This window comes from Pelmatolapia mariae, linkage group LG16_19, assembly GCF_036321145.2.
Source record: "Pelmatolapia mariae isolate MD_Pm_ZW linkage group LG16_19, Pm_UMD_F_2, whole genome shotgun sequence".
Classification (NCBI taxonomy): domain Eukaryota; kingdom Metazoa; phylum Chordata; class Actinopteri; order Cichliformes; family Cichlidae; genus Pelmatolapia; species Pelmatolapia mariae.
The window spans coordinates 29,369,653-29,390,688 of NC_086241.1; the positions used below are offsets into that span (position 1 = coordinate 29,369,653).

The 21,036-nt window shown below is 40.6% G+C and overlaps 1 protein-coding gene across 1 annotated transcript in view; it reads left to right on the plus strand.

Moving 5' to 3' along the window:
- The window catches only part of sucla2 (succinate-CoA ligase ADP-forming subunit beta), a 30,908-nt gene that overhangs the window by 6,819 nt on the left and 3,053 nt on the right, over nucleotides 1-21,036 (plus strand). Inside the window, exons 3-10 of the mRNA XM_063500290.1 lie at nucleotides 584-683; nucleotides 3,408-3,570; nucleotides 7,165-7,293; nucleotides 11,528-11,666; nucleotides 14,221-14,382; nucleotides 16,215-16,357; nucleotides 16,495-16,615; nucleotides 20,416-20,504. Of these exons, the coding sequence (XP_063356360.1) occupies nucleotides 584-683; nucleotides 3,408-3,570; nucleotides 7,165-7,293; nucleotides 11,528-11,666; nucleotides 14,221-14,382; nucleotides 16,215-16,357; nucleotides 16,495-16,615; nucleotides 20,416-20,504 (1,046 nt within the window). The remainder of the gene's footprint in view (nucleotides 1-583; nucleotides 684-3,407; nucleotides 3,571-7,164; nucleotides 7,294-11,527; nucleotides 11,667-14,220; nucleotides 14,383-16,214; nucleotides 16,358-16,494; nucleotides 16,616-20,415; nucleotides 20,505-21,036) is intronic.

Consider the following 21,036-nt stretch of genomic DNA (forward strand, 5'->3'; position numbering starts at 1 on the left):
GATTTGAAGAAAACTGGTTCAAAAGCCAAACTTGTGAACAAACCTTCAAATAAAACTCAACTATGACCCAGAGCTTTGTGTCACTGCATATTTTTGAAACGGTCAAGGGTGCGTTAGTTGCCAACTGGAGTCCTTCCTCTCACTTTTAAACTCAGCCATTATTGCAAAAGCCTCATGGTGTCGTGTAAGCCTTTGGCCATATTGTTTATGCGTGACAGGAGAATAAGATCAAATTAGTCCATCTAAACGTTGTGTCACTACAGAAGGAATACAAATGGAGGTCTGTTTCTGTTAATATCAAAATTGAAGTAGAGCAGTGATTGGTACATTTATGGAACAAAGCAGCAAACACATTTGAAATATGTGAGTGTAAATATTAACAGAGAACCAGGATATTTTTTTACTTGATTATTAACAATGTACAAACTTCATTTCTGGCCGGTCTAACTAATTAGTTACTATGACATTTAGTGCATTTAATATCACAGTGTGTAATTGATGAATGTTTGTGTGTGTGTGTGTGTGTGTGTGTGTGTGTGTGTGTGTGTGTGTGTGTGTGTGTGTGTGTGTGTGTGTGTGTTAGGTTCGAAGGACCTTGTGGTGAAAGCTCAGGTTCTGGCTGGCGGCAGAGGAAAAGGGACGTTTGAAGGTGGACTAAAGGGAGGAGTGAGGATCGTCTACTCGTAAGTAACCCAGCCTTTATAATTAAACAAAATAAGTCGTTACTGGCAACAAATCGGCTATATCACGATTGTCTTTATGTAAACACATCTTAGATAAAATCCTGTCCTCACTTACGCGTGTACCAAAGAGTATGTTTTGCTGCTTCACAGTAAAACCCACGTTTAAGATTATTAACATGAAACAGGATCAGCAGGAAATGTTTGTGTTGGCCATGGGAGTGAAAAGATTGTAGGAGAGATAACGGTAAATAACGATCATCCTAGCTCCTCATTATGTTGTGGCACAGAGAGGAGGAGAGGAGAACGCATACATGAAGAGGGAGGTGGGAGACACCAGGGAGTTCAGCTCCTTCTGTATGAAGAAACAGTGTTGTGTTTAGAGACCTTAATGATGTTTGACCATGTTTACGTAGAGTGCTCATCAATTTAACCTACCCTACCTTGAGTAGTCTGACTGTGCACTTCTGTGAAAAACAGCCTGCGATTCGATAGCTTATAAAAAGATCTTTAGCAACAATAACTTAAATAACGCGGAACACTGGACCAGCTCTTTAGCCTCTCGAGGATACTTGAGGGTGCATGGGAGTTTGCCCAACCAGTCTACATGTGTTTTGTGGACTTGGAGAAGGCATTCGACCGTGTCCCTCGGGGTGTCCTGTGGGAGGTGCTACGGGAGTATGGGGTGTCTGGCCCATTGCTACGGGCCATTCGATCCCTATACAACCGTTGCAAGAGTTTGGTTCGCATTGCCGGTAATAAGTCGGACTCGTTCCCGGTGGGTGATGGGCTCCGCCAGGGCTGCCCTTTGTCACCGGTTCTGTTCATAATTTTTATGGACAGGATTTCTAGGCGCAGCCAAGTGGCGGAGGGCTTTCACTTCGGTGGCCTCAGAATCTCATCTCTGCTTTTTGCGGATGATGTGGTTCTGTTGGCTTCATCGAGTGAAGGCCTCCAGCTCGCACTGGAACGGTTCGCAGCTGAGTGTGAAGCAGCGGGAATGAGGATCAGCACCTCCAAATCTGAGGCCATGGTTCTCAGCCGGAAAAGGGTGGAGTGCCCACTCCGGGTCGGGGATGAGTTTCTGCCCCAAGTGGAAGAGTTCAAGTATCTCGGGGTCTTGTTCGCGAGTGATGGGAGAAGGGAGCCGGAGATCGACAGACGGATTGGTGCTGCGGCTGCAGTGATGCGGACGCTGCACCGGTCCGTCGTGGTGAAGAGGGAGCTGAGTGTAAAAGCGAAGCTCTCAATTTACAGGTCGATCTACGTCCCTACCCTCACCTATGGCCACGAGCTGTGGGTAGTGACCGAAAGAACGAGATCGCGGATACAAGCGGCAGAAATGAGCTTCCTCCGAAGGGTGGCTGGCCTGTCCCTTAGAGATAGGGTGAGAAGTTCGGCCATCCGGGAGGGGCTCAGAGTAGAGCCGCTGCTCCTCCACATCGAAAGGAGTCAGTTGAGATGGTTCGGGCATCTGACAAGGATGCCTCCTGGGCGCCTCCTGGGTGAGGTGTTCCGGGCATGTCCCACCGGGAGGAGGCCCCGGGGCAGACCCAGGACACGCTGGAGAGATTATATCTCTCGGCTGGCCTGGGAACGCCTTGGTGTTCCCCCGGATGAGCTGGAGGAGGTGGCTGGGGAGAGGGAGGTCTGGGCTTCTCTGCTTAGGCTGCTGCCCCCGCGACCCGGCCCTGGATAAAGCGGATGAAGATGGATGGATGGATGGAACTTAAATAACTTGAAGTCATCACAACTGTGCTATCATGAACTTTGACATGCTAGCTACGGTCTGTAGGGTCTGAGATGTAGCTCCTGTGTTTTTTGTAGTTTCTTAGCATTGCAGAGTCTGCATTTGCGGTGGATTTTCTGGGCTGTTTCCACTGCTGGAAAATTGTGAGGGGTCTTGAATGTTTAATCTCTCTCACTGCAGACGTACGGACTTCAAGTTGTTTTTTAAATGGCCTTACGCTCCCAGACTGATGCTCACTAACAGCTGCTTCTCTAAAATCATTGCTGGTTGCCACCCTAACCCTTACCCCCCATTTTTGTCTCCTACTATATTAACCTACTTTTAATATACCGTTGGAAACCCCGCCTCTGCTCCTAATAGGTAGGATTCGTTTTTTTCTCATGCCTACAGATTGTAGAGCTGATTGAATATCTGAGCTGCTGTAGGCATCAAAGTGCTTCATTAGTTTTTGTTTAGCACAGCTGACTGCTGTGTAATTGGAAAATGCTGCCTACTTGGCAAAGTGTCTCCAGTGTGGCAGCAACAAACTGCAGTACTACTGAAAAATGGATGAAAATGAACTCCAGACTTCATCTGAAGAACAAAATAATTAATTGGACTATTCATTTCCTCTTAATGAGTTTGACAAGCCTGTTCTATTATCTGTTTTCAGAAGTTACTGCACAGGCTTTGCATACTGTTGTTTAGAGGACGAAGGCTGTAAAGAGTGGAAATTGACTTTTTCTGCACCGTACAATACACGGAGCAGATTACACTTACAACCTTGGTAACTGTGTCCATCCTCATTCTCCTGCTTACTGACTAGCTCAGGAAAGTAGTGCTGGCAGATATGATATAAATGTTAATAAACTCAAGTAGCTGTTTAATAATTTTAGTTTGTATTGTCCTTACAGGTTTTTATCTATTTGTTTCATAAGTTTTCTAATTTACTTGTTATGCATTAAAAAGTTTTAAATTTCCTGTGTCCTCATCTCCAGGCCAGAGGAAGCCCGAGACATTTCATCTCAGATGATTGGTCGAAAGCTGTACACCAAGCAGACCGGGGAGGCGGGTCGTATCTGCAACCAGGTGTTCATCTGCGAGCGCAGGTACCCACGCAGAGAATACTACTTTGCCATCACCATGGAGAGGTCCTTTCAGGTGAGGGAACACAGGCGCACCCACAAGAAGCCAAATGATGTGTTTGCTCAGCTGAGAACGATGCTGTTCAGGGAAAATGAATTTCATAAAAAAAACAAAAACAAAGGTGGCTGAACTGAATGTCATGCTGTGGGTGGAAAAGTTCAAAAGGAGTGCTCTTAATACCCATTTCTTTGTGTCTCGTAAATCATGCATTAACTTTTCAAACAAACCTTTAGAGGAGATGATAAATGTTTTATGTTGAATGGTGTTCAGGCTTTGCTCCTCCCCTAAATGGCCCAAAAAATCACAGATTTAGTGTTACTAATAACCCATCAGTCTCTGTGTAGAGGTGATTAGTATTAGTCTAAGTGTTAGGGAAGGTACACTTAGACTACAGTAATTTCATGATGTTTCTGCGTGGGATTGAATGAGCTCTAGATCATTTTAGTTTAGCTGTTGACAGTCTGCAGGCCTAGTTTGAAAAGCTCAAGCTGCTGCTGCTGTTTGTTTACTTAAACACATTAAACACATTGCTCATTCATTTAATTTAAGATCTGTATCATAAGAAAAATCAGCTCTGAAAAAATTAGAGGCAATTTATAAACTACAAAAATTAGATGTGAAATTAAAGATTTAGATGAGATTAACTGTTGTTTTTGTAATGAAACTGTACATCGCACCTCCCCTCTACAATGTCATCTCATCTTTTCATTCAGATGACCAAATTAAGCAAAGCACACATAGATTCATCTGTCAGTGCTTAAATGCATCTTGACTCATCTTCATTGAACTCATAAAAAAAAAAAAAGTCGTGATTCAGTTAACAGATTTTGCCCTGCTTAAATCTGATTTTGACCACTAGATGGCAGCACAATACTGAAGATAAAGACTGTTCAGCATGACTTACACCAGTATAAAGTCAGTGTTTTTATATGTGTTAAGAATTTTAACACTTTCACTGGATCTTTTTCAGGGTTCAGTGAGTCTGTATGCTTTACTGGATGTTCAGGTTTTTATTCATAATTAGGCAAAGCTGGTAACATGTGTGTCGATTGTGTCTATAACTTGATCATCCAGTCATAGACCATGAACTATGCGGTGAGCAAGAATTTTATAATGTGTTTAAAACGTTTGCACACTGTTGTATATAGTATATAAAATTCTGATTGTAATGTATTCCACATGTTCTTACTGTATGGAGAAAGGGATAAAGATGCTGCTCACCACAGAAATTCCTTCTTAGTATTTTGCCGTCATCACAGCAGAAATAAGGAGGTCTCAGGTCAGGAGTCTTTGGAACAAAACCTTGTATTAAACAGGGTTTGTGATCTGAGGAGCCTCCTTAGGATGTGCAGTCATGAAGACCTGTGTGGATAACCTTTTTATTTATTTTTTTCTCTGTGCAGCTGTGTTTATGAAACTGCTGCAAGCAATCAGCGCGCTCAGTGATTAGCCTATTGACAATCAGATGAATGTGAAATTAATAAGTATTTTCATATTTTATAAACTATTTAGTGTTGCTTTTCTAACAACAATGAAAATTACTTACTCCGGTCTGAGAGTTTCTTCTTTTACCTGTTTTACATGACTTTAAATAGAAAAGCTGAGGGTTTGTGAAGGTTTGAGAAAATAATCTGAAGATAAATTACATGATTATAAAATTGTTTATTGTTGTCTTTTGCATTTTATTATGAGGACCAATGTTCCCTCTAATTTTTCACGTGTCTGAGCGAACACACAAACTCCCTGAGCGATCCCTTGGACCACTGTGAGCGACATCAGACGTGTGCACTGTGGTCACGCCAGCATCGAATCCATCCAAGTTACATGGTTTATTAAAATAATCAAATTACAGCATTTACATTTATGTTAGACTACTTTTAATTAACTGCTTTAGCCCACTTACAATGAAAATGTAAAAAAAAATCTTGTTCATGACCTGTGTAGTATGTTAACACTATTGGAAGTAAAAATTTACTTGAACACCAATTTTGAAAACACAACTTTCTTTTTTTTTTTTTAAATAAAGCTCTGACTTGTATTATGAGTCTGTGGTCTGGGAGAGAGTCCTGTAACTCTGTCTGCAAAATACAGTATATAATGACCAATGCTGGGCAATTAATTATATAGTTACTTCTTTAAAAAAAAGTAACTGAGTTTTGCAAACAAAGTTTTTTGCAGCTATTTTTTTAAATGCAGCCAAGGTGTTTTTAAATAAACATTTCAAACTATTTACAGAACAATCAGCTGTTCTGCATCAAGTCTGATGCCACACAAATTATTTGTGCCACTCCAAAAAATAATTTCTGTCCACTATGAGATAAAGGAGAACAACAGCCTGATACCTGCAGGCCTGACAACAGGAGATGTATCACTCCTGTAACACCTGTAACATTCAGCAGTCGCCTCATTGTTCTGACACACTCAACAAAAACTACACTACACACTAACTACACAAGATTTGCGCTAAACGTCTCAAATCTCTCACATCTTAAAACACTGCCGTCACTCCTAAAACTTCCCCCCGTTACTTAACAACTAGATGCCACGTTGCCATATCATTTTTTTGATTGGTCGACATGGTACTTTTTTGGACGAATAGGAAAGGGGGGTGGAGTTTGTTTTTGCTCACATGCGGAGAGTGCTTTCGAGCGTTTTCCTTATAAAACGCAGTTTTTACCGTTTCTTCCCGCAGTAAATATAAACAACGATAGTATTCAGGAAGAAAACCAAACATTGCATATATTTTTATCATAACTCTGGTTTTACGTGGCCTATCAACACAATTTAAAAACTGGTATAAAGTCCACACTTTTCCCGTCAGTTGTTCCGTCTGTCCTACTCACATCTCCAATGGTTGTACACGTTGTCATTAACGTGGCTTCACTCCACATCAGTCACGCCGCTTTGCTAGCTAAAACACCGGTGTCGCATATAAGGACGCTGTCATAGCCTGTCAACCACGTTGATTAGCTGCGTATATACGAATGTGAATCGCATTATTGGCTGGACTATGGGATAAGGTGGCATTGTTCTAATCCCATACGGGAGCAGCCAGTCACTTACTGACTAACACTGCAAAACAGAATTGTTAAAGTATTTTAATTTCAAATCAGGTTAGATTTTTTTGTGCGCAACACAGATTTTCTGTGCGCAGAGACCGTGCCAGCAGTGCGCAATTGCGCACGTGCGCAGCTTAGAGGGAACATTGATGAGGACGGTGATTTTACTGTGCAGGCACAGACTACTTTGTTGCTTTTGTTATGAGAGGTTTGAAGACATTGGAATTTATTTTTTATTTTTTTCATGGCAATAGCATCTTTTAGTTTTTACACACAAAAAGATGAATTTTAAGTCTGCAGGATGTGGCTTCAGATTTGATTTAAATTACAGGAAGAGCAGCCAGGTCAGTAAAAAAACAGAAGGTAATTTTGATTGTAATTATTGGGAGAGGATAGTCAAAACCTCCTTGCATAAAATCACTCTTATTAAATCACCCGTTTTCTTTGTAAAGGTGTCTATCCGGGGCTTAGGTTTCACAGATTTCGAAACAAAAATGTTGCAGTAACTCTAAGATTTTAAATCCCCATCCCTCCCACTTGTGTCCCACAGGGCCCTGTGCTGATTGGCAGCTCACAGGGTGGCGTGAACATTGAAGATGTTGCAGCGGAAAATCCAGATGCCATTGTGAAGGAGCCCATCGACATCGTGGAGGGCATTAAGATGGAGCAGGCTGTCAAGGTGCGATCAATGGTAGATGTAATAAGTCACGAAACAGACTTAAGGTGCTCCAACTTTGTAGTTTGGGCTGCAGGAAGACTTGGAGGAAGAGAAAGGGGAGTGTGTTTGTGTGCGTTCGTGCTGCAGTGAGTGCTAAAATGTCTAAATCACAAGGGTCTCTTTGCTGTTTAAAGAAGGTTAACTCTTATCTAAACAAGGTCATTGGTTGGAGAAATTGTTGCATTCTTCTTAGCGTGTTTTTACACATATTTTTGATATAATTAAGGTTTTTCGAATTTTTAGTTTGTTGTCCGTTAATGACAAATTTCCGCCCATCATCCCAAATTTTCCTCTGAGCCTAAGTTATAATCATTTTATATAGAAAACAACTGATATTTTCTCATGTTTACAGTATGAAATTGGTGCCTGGTTTAGAATAATCATACTTTTTTTTATTTTCAGTCTGATGTTTGCCTTTAAAATAATCTGTTAGAGGAAAAAAAAACCCTATCCTGTTTTAGATGATGTGCCAAGCAAGATAAATAATGCTCCGTGTTCTGCTTTATTTACAAAGATGACTCTACAAGCATTCATCTGGAGCTTTTTACAGAATCAGATTTTCACATGAGATGTACAAACAATAACGGCGATGAAGAAAGAAATGTTATCAGTTAATTTTAAAATAGTCTCAATTAGACACTGGCTCTAGTCCTTATGAAGGAGTAAGCTTGTTTTTTTTAGGGACAACAGGTTGTGTAGGTAGGGTTGGGTATTCCTGCAGTGCATCAGGAAAATATTCCCAGTGTTTCACTTTTGTCAAATTACAGCCTTATTCCAAAATAGATTACATTCATTTTCTACCTCAGAATTCTATTCACAATACCCCATAATGACAAAGTGAAAAACATTTGCTTGAAATTCTTGCAAGTTTATTAATAATATAACATGTACAGAATTTTTCACAGTCTTTGCTGTGACACACAAAATTGAGCTCAGGTGCATTATGTTTCCACTGATCGTCTGTCGGGTGTTTGTACAACATTACTAGAGTCCACCTGTGGTAAATTCTGTTGATTGGACGTGACTTTGGAAAAGCACACACCTGTCTATATAAGGTCCGACAGCTAAAGGTGCATATCAGAGCACAAACCAAGGAATTGTCTGTAGACCTCTGAGACAGGATTGTATTGAGGTACAGATCTGAGGAAGGGTACAGAAAACAGCATTGAAGGTCCCAGTGAGCACAGTGGCCTCCATCATCTGTAAGTGGAAGAAGCACCGGGACTCTTCCTAGAGCTGGCTGCCTGACTAATCTGAGCCATCAGGGTAGATGGGCCTTAGTCAGGGAGCTGACCAATAACCTGATGGTTTCTCTAACAAAGCTCCAGCATTTTTCTGTGAAGTGAGGAGAACCTTCCAGAAGGACAGTCATTTCTGAGGACTACACCAATCAGTCCTGCATGGTAGAGTGGCCAGACAGAAGCCACTCCTCAGTAAAAGCCACATGACAGCCCCCCTGGAGTTTGCCAAAAGTCACTTGAAAGATTCAGACCACGAGAAACAAAATTGTCTGGTCTGAGGAAACAAAGATCAAACTCTCATAACTGCTCATCACCTGGCCAATACCATCCCTACAGTGAAGCATGGTGGTGACAGCATCATGCTGGGATGTTTTTCAGCAGCAGGAACTAAGAGATTAGTCAAAGTCGAGGGAAAGATGAATGTAGCAATGTACAGACACATCCAGCACTCGGCTCTGCGGCAAGGTTCATCTTCCAACAGGACAATGACCCTAAGCACACAGACAAGATAACAAAGGAGTGACATCAGGAGCACTCTGTGAATATCCTCAAGTGGCCCAGCCAGAACCCAGAGTTGAACCCAATTCAACATCTTGGAGAGATCTGAAAATGGCTGCCAACCGACGCTCTGCATAAAGTCTGATAGCCTGAGACGTTCTGCAAACAAGCAGATCATATTAAAAAAAGCACACACACACAAAAAAAACCGAGCATGATACTAAAAATGACTTGAGGCTGTAATTGTGTCATTATGGTTGTGTCATCATTATTATTGCTGTCATTATGGGCCAATGTGTAAAGTTTTGCGGTGAAATTTTAAACCGTTCTGGAATAAGGCTGTAAAATGACAACGTAACTGTAACATGATGTGGAAGAAGTGAAGCGCTGCAAATACTTTCTGATGCACTGTGGTCTACCTTTTGTCAACAAGATGATGCTGCAGTGTTTGTAATGTAGCTGCTGTACTTTACAGCTACTTGAGCAGCTACTTGTGAGAGAGTGAGGATGTTCCTGCTACATGTACCGAACAAATAAAAAGCACTAGGGGGAAAATTCAGCACACTTGAGCTGAGCACTCAGGTGTGTTCACTCAGTCACGCTTGGATCATGAACTCCATTAATTGTAGTTTATTTCCAGATCACCTGAACAAACTCAAAACATTACAGCTTTCACAAAACTATCATGTTTAATAATCATTATCACTGCATCTGCACGTTGCAAAAGCTTCTTCTCGACCGATCTTAAAAAAATGCGCTCAACAAAGAAACATGATCTTAATAATAATTTCAATTAAAAAAAAACTACAAAGATGAAGTGATCACCCTGTAGCCATGACACGTTATGTCTGCTTGTTTCCTGACATAAATCAACTTGGAATTCATAATTACAGAAGGCTTCATCAGGTTCTCCCTCTGTTTCTTCTTACATCAGCAGGAGTGCTTTCAGTTACAAGCTGTATCTGTACAGCTCTTGTTGGGTTTTCTCATGGAAGCTGCCATCAGTCTTTTACCACTGTAAATATGTACTGCTCAAAATAAAATGAAGGGAACACTTGATCATCGCAGTCTTACACCAAGTCAGTTAAACCTCTGGACATCAGTGTGTCCAGTTAGGATGCACAACAGGACAGACCCAGTGTCACCTGCTTTGGTATAAATGAAAGTAACAATGGCTTCTTCCCCTCAGAAACATTAAGCACTGATTCTAGACTTGAGTTCTCTAAAAAAAGTTAGAGGAATTGTAGTAATAAGAAAATCATTCAAACAGAACACAGTTCATGAAGAAATTATTCTAATCACCTTTAAAAGAAACATGAATTTCGTTATTTTTCTATCAGCTGACTTTCAGAAGCTAATGCTGGAGTTCTTTCTTGTTTTTGGTGGACTTGATTTATTTTGTTTACAGATGTACTCATTTCTCCACCCTGTCTCACTTCTGACTGTCTTTCTTTTCCTTTCCACTTTATTCCTGTTCCCCTGTTGCTGCACATCTCTTTGGCTCTGAATATTGAATATGTTGGTTGTCATAGTGAAAGCAGAGACTCAATATATTTGACAGAGAGAAGAGGTGTTGATTGCAGGGCTCTTAAAGTAGATGGAGCGGCATTGATATTCCTTCACTGCATTTATTTTTGTCCGCCAAGACCACATTTTTCAAACGACGTGATGTTCTTACAGACCCAGCAGGCTTTCCGTGCTTCTAATGAGACCTGTCGAAGCTACTGTTTCTGTTTGAAATTTCACTTTTGTCTTAATGTCGACAGGAGTTAAGCTCTGTGGGAGCAGTGAATGAGACAAAGTGCTACATATGTGACCAAGAAAACCAAAACAATGAGCTGAAAGATGTTAAAGATATCAGGACAGTTAGAGGAGATGGTTAAATCAAGCTATAATTCTTATGCCATTGTTGATAATGATCAGAACTCCCTTTCACTCAGTGTGCAGAAGTTTTACTACACATTTAATTCCTGCCAAATCTTAATGTAAGTAAACCATACAAGCTCAGTGTTTCTACGTGATAAAGAAATGCTGCAGTGGTAAGTAAATCTGTCAGCAAGACTTTTTGGGCAATGACCTACCAGAACTTTTTCTGTAGCTGTACACTTTAATTTAAGCTGCTTCGTAGTTATAAAACAGAAGATATTTGATCATTCATAATTTTTTCTCTTAAAAAAATATGAAAATACAGAAAGTTTCTTTCTTTCTAATTACTTAATTACTTTGATGTGTGAATGTAGTGAATGCTGTGAACCTAAAAGTATAAAATTCCTCCTTCACATTCTCCAAAGCCGGAGTACAGTCTTTTCTCAAGCCGATTTTGGCCCCTGGGCTTTATGTTTGACCCCCTGATCGCGGCTGTAAACATGCATTCTTTGGGCATTTCTCTGCCATTTGTTTGAAAATAGCTCGCTGCTGATTATTTTTTTTTTTTGACAAAGTACATCTGTCTGCAGGTTGCTCAGAAGATGGGCTTCCCTCCACCGCTGGTGAACGAGGCAGCCGAGACCATGGTCAAACTGTACAATCTGTTCATCAAGTATGACGCGTCAATGGTCGAGATCAATCCCATGGTGGAAGACTCTTCTGGCATTGGTAGGCGCACACACATGCACCTGTCTGTGTTTCTGTCCTTTTAGGGTGGTGCTGGGTCTTGTCTAGCCTTTTCCCCTAACCTAACCCAGCTGTTTGGAGTGATGTATAGCCTGATCATGTGGGCAAACAAATGTGTTTACAGTTGTTTTGAGCACATTTTAAGCTTTCAGTAGCAGGAAATATGTGTTAAAATCCATCAGAGATGCAACCTGAGTGAGAACAGACTAATCTTTCCCTTCTGAGTCATAACATCACTGTTCCACTCTCTATCACACACATTCTGTCTCATTGAATTTTTAATCATGTGGTCTGGAGAACAAAAAAGAAAACATCCTCTTTGAACACAGAGATGAAGTCAGAGTCACTGTTAGGTTAGGAAATACAGCTTGAAAAAGGAATATAATGGCATTATTTTATGGTATTTTAATAAATGTAAAAACCAGTTTGGTCTTACCAAACAGTTCAGCATGTATTCAAATGAAAAGCATACAGGTGCCCAAATTTAGTTTTGGAATTTTTTTTTTAAGGATTTGTAAATCTGGTAATCTAAAAAATGGCCATTCATTTCATTGATGGCATTTCATAAAAATTAATTACATTTCTTTTATGTCTTAATCCAAAAATAATATTATTAAGGAAAACAGTGGTGAGAGGCTGCTGCAAAACCACATTTATTGCAATCATATGCAATGAAGTAGCAATCTTGTTGCTTTGACGATGGGGATCAGACCTGTGACCGGTCACAGTTGGCTGTCACATTAAAGGCCTTTGGTGATAAAACTGGATCAGGACACTGCTATCAGTTTGCAACTGAATGGGGTTGTTTTGTGATAGTATGCCATTTAACTGTGATAAATCACTGGGAATCACAGACCTGTGGTCATCTCCATGCACAGAAATCACCTTTAATAAATAGTGATATAGTTGCTTCAGGACGACTGTTTAGTTGGGAAGTGACTTGGTGCTCGGTAACCTTAATATAACCAGAATACAAGCTGCCCGGTGACCAGTTGAGTCTCCTACTGCAAAGAGACTCATCAGAGAGTTTAGCTCATTGGCAGACTGACCGAATCTTTTGGCAAATATTTGCAACCCTTCTTTAAAGTAAAATATTCAGTGCAGTCACTGGGCAACCACCATTTTTTGTTTATTTGTTTTTTTGCACAGGTGGATTGATTATAAAAACTCTGCTAACTTTTGTTTTACCAGGAAATGCTTTCATGGTGATTATAGTAACAAGCGCTGTTGCTGTGAATGCTACACAGCAAAGAGAGGCTTTACTTCCACATTAAACTACAACTCTTCACTGCTGTTGTGTTATCAGTCATTTTGTTCAGAAAAATATGTACTTGGACTGAATTGTGTAATCATTTTTGTCCACGTGCATGCTCCTAGATATGCTTAGGGTCTGTTTTTACTTAGATATATAAGCGAGAGGCAGCATCAGCTTCTTGCTGCATTTTTCACTCTTTTCCAAATCTTCCAGAAGATTGGTTGGAGTTGCACTTTTTTCAGCTACACAGTCATGTTGCTCAAGAGGGTTGACCCTGACAGACATTAACCATACACGACTTGTCAGTTTAATCATTAGTTAGGGAATTTACCTCTTGACAAATATCAGGATTCTTTCATTTCCCGGGCCTAGTTGACATTAAAGAAAAATGGAGCCATGCTAGTCTTGCCCAGGTTTGCAGTCTTGCTGACTGAGATGTGAATGGTGTGTGGTTGGTATGCTTATGTAGCTCTTGGCCTCTAAAGGTCATTTTCATTTTGGGGAACAGACTAATTTAACCGGACTTATGGGTCTCTGGCAAGGAGGAATGCACTGGGGTTTGTCTATGAAAGCATCCTGGAGATGATGAGGAGATTGATTTCAGTCTGAGGTGTGCGTGTTGTTCTGTCAGTGAGTCAGAGTTAATGGCTTTGCCTGATGCACAGTGATGAGCTCCTCAGGCATGAATCACAGCTCTCAAACACACTTGTGAGGAAAGGAGACCGCTGACCTTTGTGCCAAACACTATGCTGAGCGCCTGATGAAATGTTAGGTCCTTCTTCTGCATGATCATCATGTCGTTTGAAAAAAGAAAAAAAAAAAAGAAAAAAAAAAAGATATATATCCTTCACTGTAGCCAGCTGATTACAGACATGTTAGAAATGTTCTTCTGTCCTGCGGTTACTGTTCAGGTATGACTTTGACTGAAGCTCAGAGTGTTCCTTTTTCCTTGTACTCATAATCAAAGGCAGACATTTTAGCAAAGTGTAGTGAGAAATGAGTTATCCTCCTGAATTTTTTTTGTTTCTTTAATAAGCAAAACTCTCTCCTCAACATATTCAATTATTTGATAATTTCTGAGGTGATATGCATTTAGAAAAACAAAAACTCTGCTGCACATTTACATTCCTGGTGCCAGTGCTGGAAACACTCTGTGTCCCAGAGTTGATCAGACTTTTTTCTTTTTTTCCCCCCCATGGCATGACTCTCTGGCAGATGGAGAGATGAGCTGACATTGATCTTCCTCTAATGCCAAAATCTTATGTGTCTCCTTGTCAACAGTGATGTGCATGGATGCCAAGATCAACTTTGACTCCAACGCAGCATACCGCCAGCAGAAAGTGTTTGAACTGCGGGACTGGACTCAAGAGGACCCGCGGGACCGGCAGGCCGCCACGGCTGACCTCAACTATATCGGTCTTGATGGAACCATCGGCTGTCTGGGTCAGTCCAAGCGAAATGTCAGAAAAGCTATTTAGTAGTTTCATTTTTTGTGTTTATTATAGTTTTTGAACTTATTTGGTGGTCATTTTGAGATATGTTCTCAGTTGTAATCCTGATTGGGTACTGCATTTCCCATAATGCTCGGTAATGCCAGACAGAAAATGAACGTTATAGGTTATAATGGTAACCCAGAGATATTAATATGACCAAACTGGACAAGATATGGATATCTATAGATTAAAAAAAGGAGCTTGCTAATTTGTCCTGCGGTATCCTGCAGTCAGTCAGTCTCCTATTTACTGTCTTTTTTTCCCCTCAACTTTCTAGCCACCTCAACTCCATACACAGCATCCCACAACCTAAAGCCACCAAATAAGACACCTTGTGACCTTTTTAGTGGAACTGTTGCATTTGTTTTTCTTGACTTACTTTAGACAACGTCTCAGAAACAGTTCACAGGATCCAGCTGAGCTGCTGTGTTGTGTCCAGTGCTGTGCTAGCTTATCTAACACAATTCTGTCTCTTAACAATGAAAAGCAGATCATACACTGTGTTTTTTCTCTTTCTTACGTCTTTAAAAATATCCAAACTCGGTAGCTGTTGTTGGCTCTAACACTTTCTACTGGCTCAAAGTGCGAGGGACTCATAAATACAGTGGGGTGGTATTTTACAGCACAGTGGCACCCAAGTCTTGTTTCCATGTGTAAAAACTATTTTTAGCGAGAGTCTGTAATGTTTTGTCATCATTTAAAGATTTCAAAATGGATATTAAACCGTTTCCAACCACTTTCACATAACATAAGGAAGTAGTACAGTTAGTTTCAGAAGTACACACCTGAGCTAGGGCTGTGCGATATGACCAAAATCTCATATCCCGATATAAGAATTCTATCGTCCCGATAACGATATAAATCACAAAAATGTAACATTTTCTGTAAATTCTGTGAATCTCGGGCAGCTCGTCTTGCGGGAAGTGTTTCCAGCTGCGCGTCATATAGCTGGAGTCGAGTGTTTTAACCGATGCATGAAACTATAAATTTTTAGACATAAGTTGTAACGGCCACCGTTTTCTTTGTGAGTATTTATTACACGGCGTGCTGCGGGGAAAAGCCTGTTCTAACGTTTTAGTCTAAGGTTTATTTTTTAACACCTGGCGGCTCTTTCTTACTTCTCATCCGTAAATAATCTGCTCTTTCACGTGATTCAGTTTATTTTGAAAAGTCTCAACAGGATCTTGAGCTTTATTGTGAAAGGTTTATGTGGAACATAAACAAGCGGACACGCGATGCTGTTACCGTCGTTGTTGCTAACCACAATGCATAAAAACAGGCGCTTGTCCGTCCGTAGTGTGGTTATATAAAATATAAGAGAAAGAGAGAACTTTAAGAAATTAATATAGCCACTACAGTGACCATCAAAACGATGAAAACATATTGCCGTAAACAGTTTATTTTGCGACACCACGAAACAAACGATAGCGTAAAATGAAACGATAGACGTTTTTATATCGTCATCCGATATATATCGTTATATCGAACAGCCCTAACCTGAGCTGCTTTAGTTCAAAGTGGTGCATCAGTATCAGCCATTAAAACCTACCAGCCTATCACCAATTGGCTTTTTATAACGACTGTCAGACCAGACTTTGAGTGTAAAGACAGCACTGTCGTAGTAGGAGCTATTTTAGTTGTGATTTAAATGTAATGCGTTTCCATTTAATGCCAGTCTTATTATCAATGAGTGTTTTGGGGGTTTTTTCCCAGTACATATTCAGTGCAAAAGAAGAAAATCGTCTGCCTGAATCATTTGACCAGTGGCTTTGTCTGTTTTAGTAAATGGAGCAGGTCTGGCCATGGCTACCATGGACATCATCAAGCTCCATGGCGGCACACCAGCCAACTTCCTGGATGTAGGAGGAGGAGCCACAGCTCATCAGGTGACGGAGGCCTTCAAACTCATCACCTCTGACAGAAGGGTAAGAAGATGCCAGCTTCCAAAGGCTGTTCAGGGTTTTAAACAGGAAACTGTTGAAGCTTGATGTAGCTCACCCCTCTGAGCTCTTGTAACATTCAGTTTTTGATGAAGTTGTTTCTTTTTTCTTCTTTTCCTCAGGTTCAGGCTATCCTGGTCAATATCTTCGGAGGAATTATGAGGTGTGACGTCATCGCCCAGGGTATCATCATGGCTGTAAGAGACTTGGACCTCAAGATACCCATCGTTGTGCGGTTACAAGGTGAGGAGCAAACTGTTATTTTTTTTTCTTTTTCTTAAAAGGATTTAAAATGTGGCATTGTATTCATTAATTTGTTAAATTGAGGCTTTGACTTTATCCTTATTAGAATTTTTACTGTTGTTAAATAATTTCCCATGAATTTGATGGGGGATTGATGGCCTCCTCACTACAGAGGGAGGGAGGCAAGTCTTTGTTCTGATCCTCACCCATCACAGTGAGTCACCAAATCCTTCTGAATGTTGAACGAAAGGATGATGACCTCAGACATCTGGTAGCAGCCAGTTGAAGTGATTTGGGAATACAATCAGAGATCAGGATCAAAGATTATATATATCTCATCTGCACTAGGAGCCCCTCAGGATCCCTCCATGAGAAGATCTTGCTGAATTCAGGGATGTCTGATCTTAGTGAGCTATGGAATGCAAGGAAATCCCGACAACTCTCCAGCACAGTATCTCAGATTGAAAACGAGTACAGATATTTGTAACGCAGATTTCATTACCAACCTGACCAACAGCCTAAACCTCATTTTAAAAGGAAATGGAAATAGACAGGGGTTTGGTTCCAAACACAGTGTTGTAATGTTCAGGATCAACCACAGCCACAGGCTCCCCCTCCAGTGGAAACAAACACACACACTCTCCCCCACCTTGTCAGGCGGGTTAACTGGCAGCAGCTGGCAGTGCTGAGGGGGGGGACTCGTGTCTGTTTCGTTTGATGCTTCCTACTTCAAAGTCTGGCTCCTGGAAACACGCAGAAAACGACAAACACAAATGAGGTGTGAATTATTGTGATATCGTGTGATATATGCATATGTACATTCATACTCTATATTATCATAGGAGGCCAAGTGTTGAATACAAAGACTTGCTGGTCCTTTGTGGCCTTCCAGAGAGCTGAATCCCTCACTGGGTGAAATTCCTCTGCCAATTTGGTTTTCTCATCTTTATTCATTCGGCAGTGCAAGGCAGTGAAATTTGCAAGCACAAAGAAATGGTGCATGCTTGTATTTGGAGCCTAAACAGAGCTGACATTTCTCAGTTTTCCTCAGGGTAACATTTTCTGCTCCTGTTTTCTATTTTGGAAACGAGAGGATGTCACCTCAAAATGCTGCTGCTGAGGTTTGCGTTCCAGTGCCAAGACTGTAACTGCACTGCAGCTTTAGACATGTTACGTGAATTAAACAGGAGCGCTGCCTTCTGTTTACGTGTTTAATCAGTTTTTTTTAAAGTTATTCTTTACACATTTTATAATCTAAGATGTAGAAGCGCTTCTGAAGTTGGATTGGAGTCATTAGGTAGTTCTGTCTTATATCTCAATTAGCACCTCTGTGGTCTTGTCTGCAAGTGTAAATGCACTGGTGAAGAACAGGACAGGTAGTTTTGGTCTTATTTTTTATTTAATTTTAGGGAAGCTTTGCATGTTGAAAATAATCAATGTATTCCTTATTTATCACGTACAGAGCCTCTGTGCTGCCACTCAGTTCATATGCTCTCTGAAATGAGATATTTCAGCTCCTCTCCTGTTAAATCTTTCCCTGATAAAAATGACATTTGATGGCCTCCTCTTCACCTGACCTCCCCTTAATCATGAGTTTTGACTCAGTATATGTCAAAGACATGGTTTGATCACCATTATAATAGTTTCTGGGTAGCTGCATAGTCAGAGACCCAGGCCCTTGCTAACTTCTGATGCACACCCATTCATTTTGTTTTATATGACAGAAATGACTCAGTTCTGAAAAGCTTCAATTGTTACTGCTGATTGGCTTTCAAGGGTTAAAAAGTTAATGCCACCCTCCTTTTCTTTTGATTGGCTGCTCCTTGCATGCTGTATTTTTGTTTTATTTATTTTTTTAAATAGGATGTTATGATCAGCAGTGTCACAAGGCTTTGGATGATGACTCCTTGTTGGAGTCACCTGAACAGAGATGGACTTGGGCTGCTTTAAGGTCACTTTGTATAAAATCTGTTTCAAAGAGAAAATAAGATATGGGTGAAAGGTTCAATAACAGAGGAAGTTGCCTTCTTTAGCAGAGTACATCCTAGTTCATGGTTTGCAGCAGATGTTTTCAGTTCCTTTGTAGTGATGTGTGCTTCTTTAGAGGTTTGGACATACTTAACATACTTGCACAATAAAAATATTGCTCATTAATATTGGCCATAGCAGAATCATCTGTATTTTATATTTTCTTCAGGGAGTATTTTCACACAAAAAGGTTTTGGACATGGTTGAATGTAATTGAGTTTTTGTTGGTTACCTATAGCGATGTGATTAAATACCGTGGTTTGTTTTTCTACCTTCAAAATGAAGTTAATTGACTGAGTGCGGTTGATACTGTAAGGCTTCAGAGTACTCAGTCATTCAGTCATCTGAAACTAAATACTCTGCTGTTAGTCTAAAACTCTGAAGGCTATTTGAATTTTAACACCCTGCAGTACAGGGTAAGATGGACTGCAGCAGATCATTTGCTAGAATGCTGTGATTGATAATCAAATACATGCAGGCAAGAATTCCTTCATGTATGCTTCATCTGCTTTTATCTTCTAAAGTTAGTGGTAAAGGGTAAAAGAAAGTAGTTGGAATAACTTTCCAAAGCTGTTAAATTCTGTCTTGTAACCTTTTAAACATCTCTGCGGTGTTTTTAACTTTGATAAAATTTAAGCATCACACCGATGAGCTTGAAACTCAAATGCTTCCTGGATTTTAAGTCAGAGTTACAAGTAGCACCTCTGTAAGGCTCTACATCAGCACAAAGACATGCTTTTCCTGTGAGCAAATCCACAAATGTGCGTGTGACCAAATGACTTGTTAATCGGGGCCGGACTCGGATACATCAGATGGGTCACAGCTCCTAATTCGACTCTGGAAACTTGACTGGACCACGTTCTCCTCTCAAAACAGGAACATGCTCTTTTAAAATTTTAATGTTTTTTTTAAATAATAAATATACTGTGTGTGTCTACACACTGACAAGTTACTTTGGTATGTTTATACGTGCTCTTTCGTGTCTAAGACTGCTTCCTGGTTTATCCTGGATTCATGGGTTTGTGTATTTGTGTCAGTGGCTAATTCTATAATGGTTGTGTCTGCTTTGCTCTGTTTGTAATTCTTTTCTGGGTTGTGAGGTCTGTCTGTATAATCAGGCATTAAAGCAGATGTTGTTGATCTCCATTGATTTGTCTTCTTTTTGCTGATGAAGTACCTGTAAAATAAGCCTCCGTTACCATTTTTTTCCCCTATGGTTGTATCTGCGGTTGCCATGGCTGCACAGCAAGCCACAGAGGCAAGCTGAAAAAAGTTGAACCATGAAGTGTGAAGGCATCCACCTTCGCCTGGTTGCCGTTGCAGTTTGCCTCGAAAACAAAGGAGGAGGCAACGGCTTGCTGTCTGACAGCAGCTTTAATAAAAACTGTCTGCTGGGAGGTTATAGGGCAGTTTTAGGGAAATTGAGTTTTCACTTTGGTCCGGCGAACATTTTCTTTTTCATCAAAGAAACTTCATCAGCTCTCCAAACTTCTGGAAAGACCTTTTAGACATTCAGCTTTGTTTTTCCCGAGTGCAAATGGAATCTGTGGTCTGAGGGTGGACAGTACAGGAGGCACGGGTATCCACAGAAAACCACAAGGAGGTGTTTAGCTTCCTCGAGGTTCAAAAACATTCAACAGCATCCAAATGAATGTTTGCCGTATCAAGAAACTCTATCAGTTCTGACAGTGACACAGCTGTAGAGTGGTCAAAGGTAGTGCTGTTTTGAAAAACTCACTTTTTTTTCATGTATTTTTTTTGTTTGTTCTCAGGAACAAGAGTGGACGACGCCAAAGCTCTGATTGCTGCCAGTCCGCTGAAAATCCTGGCCTGCGACGACCTGGACGAAGCTGCAAAAATGGTACGCACAAAGACGCACGTTCAACTCAAATGCTCACGTCATGAATGGGGAGAGCAGAGCTGACATGTACCTGCCTTTAGATGTGTCGCTGTATGTGAGGAGGAGGAGGTGTGTGTGTGTGTGTGTGTGTGTGTGTGTGTGTGTGTGAGAGAGAGAGAGAGAGAGAACCAGAGAACCAATGTGAGGAAAAACGTCACTTTACATTTATAGCACAAAGTAACCAGAAAGCAGCAACAGTGTGAAAGCGTATGTGAGAACAGGGTTGGGGAGCAGGTGTGCTGGGAGGCAGTTTGATAACATTTTATTAAATCTTACTCTGTTCTAAACACTTTTCACATCCAATTAAGCTGCTTGATTAATTGCTTAAAAGTGGATGGATTCCAGCTTTAATGTAACGATTATATACATGGAAAATGGTTGTATTTGATCTAAAAACAGGATATTAGTGATGAGCAGGATCAGCTTTGTTAGATATGTGAGTTAGCGAGGAAATGAAAGGCTTTGTTCTGTTCTTCTGTTTTCTAACTCCAGA